This window comes from Lathyrus oleraceus, chromosome 5, assembly GCF_024323335.1.
Source record: "Lathyrus oleraceus cultivar Zhongwan6 chromosome 5, CAAS_Psat_ZW6_1.0, whole genome shotgun sequence".
Taxonomy (NCBI): domain Eukaryota; kingdom Viridiplantae; phylum Streptophyta; class Magnoliopsida; order Fabales; family Fabaceae; genus Lathyrus; species Lathyrus oleraceus.
The window spans coordinates 508868920-508874136 of record NC_066583.1 but is presented as its reverse complement, the minus strand read 5'-3'; the positions used below and the strand labels follow the sequence as shown (position 1 = coordinate 508874136).

Sequence of the window (5217 nt, the reverse complement as noted above, 5' to 3'; positions counted from 1 at the left end):
GAGGCTCTACAAAACGAAGGTATTCTAACCAACACATTTTTATTTAGCTGTGCATTTTGCTTAGAAATTCTAGAAGCCTTGGACCATATCTTCTTCTCTTGCTCCAAAGTCAAATTTCTCTAAAAAAAATATTTTTCAATGGGTAGAAATTAATTCGATTATGGAGGAATCTCGATTTGATCATTTCTAAATTTGGCGAATAACTACGTGACAATAAGGTGTCTAGCATAGTTTGATGATATGGTACACAATTTGTTGGATAATATGGAAGACTAGAAATCGAATTTTGTTTAAAAGATAAATCATTTATATCAAGAAACACACTGAAAAAATTAAGAAAATAACTTAGCTTTGCCTCTCAAGCAAGAAATCACCCACTTTATATCACAAGTATTGTGTTGTGATTGGGCGAACAAATATTTATTATGTTTATCCGGATTTTAATTTGTTTTTTCTCTCATTAATATATATATATATATATATATATATATATATATATATATATATATATATATATATATATATATATATATATATATATATATATTATTTTTTATTATTTTTTTTTCTATATATGTAAAAATAATTAAAAGAGATTATAATTAACAACAGGGGTAGTAAATGTAAGACATGAAGTTATAACTTTATTAAGGGTTGTAATGGAACAAAAACAGAACCATTGATATCCCAACGACAAGATAGTGGGACATGGAATCATGGGATTTATGATTCTTATGACAAATAGTTTCACTAAATGCTACATCACTGGCACTACATATATGAAACATCATTTTAAATATTAAAATTACATGACAATTAGAATTACAAATTCTTTATTGTTGACACCATTTGGTCACTGGAGCTTCATGTTTCTAAACCTGCAAGTGAAACCAAGAAGCAATAAAGAATGTTAAGATAATGAGAAGCTTTTAGAGTTTATGAAAAAGTAAAAAGAATGTATATATAGATAGTATATTACCTTTTCTCGTGATCGAAGGTAGCATTGTTGTTGTAATTTGGGAATGGAACTTGACCTGATTCAATGTGCCTAATATCCCTAACAAGAAGTTCATACTGTCTCTTAACATCTTCAGCAGTTTTTCCTCCACCAACAGCTTTAGCAACATTCGACCAACGATCAGGTGTGTCTTTATCAAACACAGCTAATGCCCTTTCAAATGCTTTGTTCTCCTTACCACTCCATGAACCAGATGCCGACATTGATGCCATTTCTTCTACTACAAACAAATTACTCCCACTTATCCTAAACACCAAACAGACTCTTAAGGTTTCGAAAGTTAACAAAAATAGTAATGCTTTAGATAAGAAAAAGGTTATTCAAAATGTGGAAGATATATTTTGTGTAAGTAATGAAACTCAAGGAAGAGATGATTTTGAAATGTGTAAGCAAAGATTGGTCCTTTATATAAGAAGAATTGGAGGGTTATAAGGTGTGGGGTAGAGCAAGTTGGAATGAATTTTTTTGATAAAATGTAGCATTTGTAAGATTTGTATTCTCAAGAACCACATAATAGAGGAGGACCAAAATTGAGGAGCAATATTGGAGAATCATCAACTAGCTACAAAAAATGGAAATGTGTAAAATAAGTGAATATATAGATAAGAATAGGACTACTCAAAAGCTTTTTAACTTTTTTTTCTCCCACTACTTTTCTTGATAAGAAGTCATTTGGTAAAAAATTTACTTTCATTTTAAGCTTGTGGATTTATGAGCCATAAAGACTCAATTGATTTTTAAAAACTCAAAAATGTGACTTTTAGATTTTTTTTCTAATTATTTATATTGATTGATTATACCATCTTATGTAATTAGTAGAATATTGTATTATCTTTAGATATCATTTTATGATTCTCTTAGTTTTTATTGATGAGATTTGTCATGTTTGTTGCAAGGTGCGCTTGATATATTTGAGGAATACACAGTTCATTGTAAGCATGGTAGTCAGAATTGCTATCCAACTCGAAGAATAAGACGATTTTGCGATCTTGTAACCCCCTTCGTGTTGGAGTATGGTCAAAATCATTTTTTGGTAGGCGCGGTTGGAATCTCTGCAAAAACGGTAGAAACATTGAAATCGCCGCGAAAGCACAATTCTATTCACAACACAGAAATTCAGGTTTGCAGGTTGGGTTTGCGACCTGAATCTTGAATATTATGACCCGATTTAGAAATAAAAAAACCTAAAGATTCTTGATTTTTTTTATTGTAGAGACATTACTTGAAAGTTGAAACATTTATTCTACCTAATTAAAATAATTAATCAATAACTAATCAATAATTTGTGGAACTTCCTAATACACACCCATAATTAGTAAAACTTACTGGATTCATGTCTTCACTTCATCTCACTTGTTAAATATGCAAAGTTAAGAGACGCGAAAGTCATTAAGACGTGGTTTTGGATAAAATAAATTGGAAGAATATTGTTATTTGTTTGAGGGGTGTGACACCTCTCATTAAAATGCTTCGTTTTGTTGAGTTAGATGAAAAAACCAGCCACAAGATTAATCTATGAGGCAATGGACCAATCAGGAAATTCAAAAGAATTTTAATGGTGTAAAAAAAGATATATGTTTTATTTAACTTTTTTTAATTATTTGTGGTATGGTCTTGTTGATATTAAAGGTTAAAACTAAATCAAATTGTTATAATTTGTAGTTACAAGCCTATTTGGAACATCATTGATGATAGATAAGACAAAATGCTACATAGGCTACTACATGTTGCAGCCTATGTAGCATTTGAGATGGTGGCACTTGAGAGAGAGTTTGACGATCTTAGATTTAATGATGATTGATTTATGGGTGAAGATGGCGGCAGTGATATTTTGGATGCATACTTTGTTCAAGTGAATCAAGAACAAATAGAAAAGGATGATATTCTTGTTCATAATTTAGAAAATGAACATGATGGAGGCAGAGATGAAAATGAAATTGAGGATGACTTTGAAGATGAAGGAGAAAATGGAGAAGACAATGAGATGTGGATCATGGAGTTGATGATCCCCTAAGTGATTATGACCAACTCCAACATTAATTGTTTGAGAATTAAGTTAATTATCATTAAGTTTTCAAGTTCTGATCTATTGGAGTTGTTTGATTTCTATTTTGAAGCTTTTTCATCTGTGTTGTTATTGTTCTGGTCTGGTTCGGTTTAGATTTTTTAATTGTTATTTTCTACTGTTACAGGGGTTTTGAGATATTTTTAGGTGTGATATACTATTGTTTGGAATGTTTGAGTTATTTTCGGTTGTTTCTATGAATATTATCATCCTAAATTTCAGTTTTTTAAAAGTAATTTTAGTGTTATTTGAAGTTTTTTCCCACTAAATTATGTTGCTTCATATGCATATTATGAATTTATATGTAATATTCTTGAATTCCTAAATTTGGTAGGATCCTACAATCCATGTTACAATCCTCTGATTCACGAACTTGTTACTAATACCCGATCTAGTGTAGGATCTCGAATTTGACTACCTTGATTGTAAGGAGTTTTCATGTTAAATGTAGACATGACTTTGCTAGAGATGTATTGTTTAATATATTTTGGTGAACAAGAGTATTTGTGAAGAACGATGCATTTGTGAATTTTTTACTCACCCACAAGAGAGAAGATCGACACTTAAATACGCATATGTTCTAGTGTATGGGTGAGTAGAAGGGAAACATAAATGTGTAGATTTAATTGAAGTTTTTCTACTTATGGGACTGGAGATTAGATATTTTTCTATGGGATATTCAACATACTTTTATACCATTTATATTTCACATTTTTGACTTCTTAGTACTAAAGATTGTTGGTCATTTACAAAAAGTACAAAAGTTGATATATAAAAATGTTATGTCTTCTAGGACAATGAATATAATTTTTAAGATGATTGATTTTTTCATAAAAAATAAATACTGATACAACTTTTTCGCTTGCCTTCCATTTATGGTTAATTTTTATTTTTTAAAATATTTTGATATAGAAACAATTATATTTTGGTTTATTTCATTTCTCTCTTTTATGTTACTTTAATATATTAATTTTTCAAACTATCTACTTTGTGATATATTTGTGATATATAATAGAATAAATATTTTACATTAATTCTAAGTATCAACTAAAATCACTTTTTATTCATTCAACTTTAAATATATTTTCATTAGTAATTTTAAAAATAAATAATTATTATTAAAGCGTCATTAATAACTTTAAAAAAAATATTGTATCAAGATTATCTTTTGAAAACTCTTTGTAATTCTATCTAATGTGAAGAATTTGGAATATTTTTGTTTATATTGGTGTTCATACGACTCTTTCTATCCTAAATGTTTCATATATTTGATTATTTCACACAAACTTAAAAAAGTATGATAAATAAAAAAAGTAATTAATTTTTTTATCTAATTATTTATATTAATTCTTGATATATATATATATTATTCTAACTCAACTTTATAAAACCAACTTAAAAGATAAGAATTGTCGGTCAATTATTGAGACGATATCCATTTTAATAGGAGATTCTTTAACATAAGTAGAACTTAAATCACAACACACCCAAGAAAACCATCTTGTTTATGAAGCAGTAGCAAAGAAAAATGTCTGTGGTTGAGATTCCATTCTAAGGAGCCCTTATCAAGTAGGTCATCAAAGTGCCTAACTTTAATTTTATTCTTACTTTTGCATGAAGGAGGGTCCAACATCTCAATCCAGTGAATCCCATTTCAGGATATATCAGAGGCTAATTGACGTATGCACCACACAAGCCACAATATCTTTGTCCATTTGCATATAGAATGTGTGTTTTCACCATTGCAGGTGACGCTTCTAGGTTTAGTTTTGTTTGTACTGAACAACATTCCAAACTTCTAGCTGGCTTATTGTCTCCGTACAATTATTTATGTTTGCTATGACTCCCAAAAAGAAAGGGTCGTATAGGAAATGCATGGCTTTAAATGGTTGTCATGGTAATGGTTGTGGCATGTCGCCATCCTTGTAATTGTGGATAATTGAGATCAAATACATATAAGGTGGCGTTCATCCGAGTCTCGTTTTCTTTAATAATTTGGATATCTTCTACATGAAGAGATTAATCACTCGAATGGAAAAGAATCTCAATAAACAATAGCATGAGCTATTTGAGAGAAAAATATTTTTTGATTTTTTACGTATACCAATAAAGCTAATTGGTATATAGCTAATCA

At 29.3% G+C, this 5217-nt stretch overlaps 1 protein-coding gene across 1 annotated transcript; it reads right to left on the bottom strand.

Moving 5' to 3' along the window:
- Positions 1-624: 624 nt before the first annotated feature.
- On the bottom strand, positions 625-1519 carry LOC127082913 (protein RADIALIS-like 3). Its single transcript, XM_051023137.1, has 2 exons — positions 980-1519; positions 625-878 (listed from the first exon to the last, which is right to left on the bottom strand). Exons 1-2 carry the CDS (start codon positions 1228-1230, stop codon positions 854-856), a joined length of 276 nt encoding a protein of 91 aa, XP_050879094.1. The 5' UTR covers positions 1231-1519; the 3' UTR covers positions 625-853.
- Positions 1520-5217: the final 3698 nt, after the last annotated feature.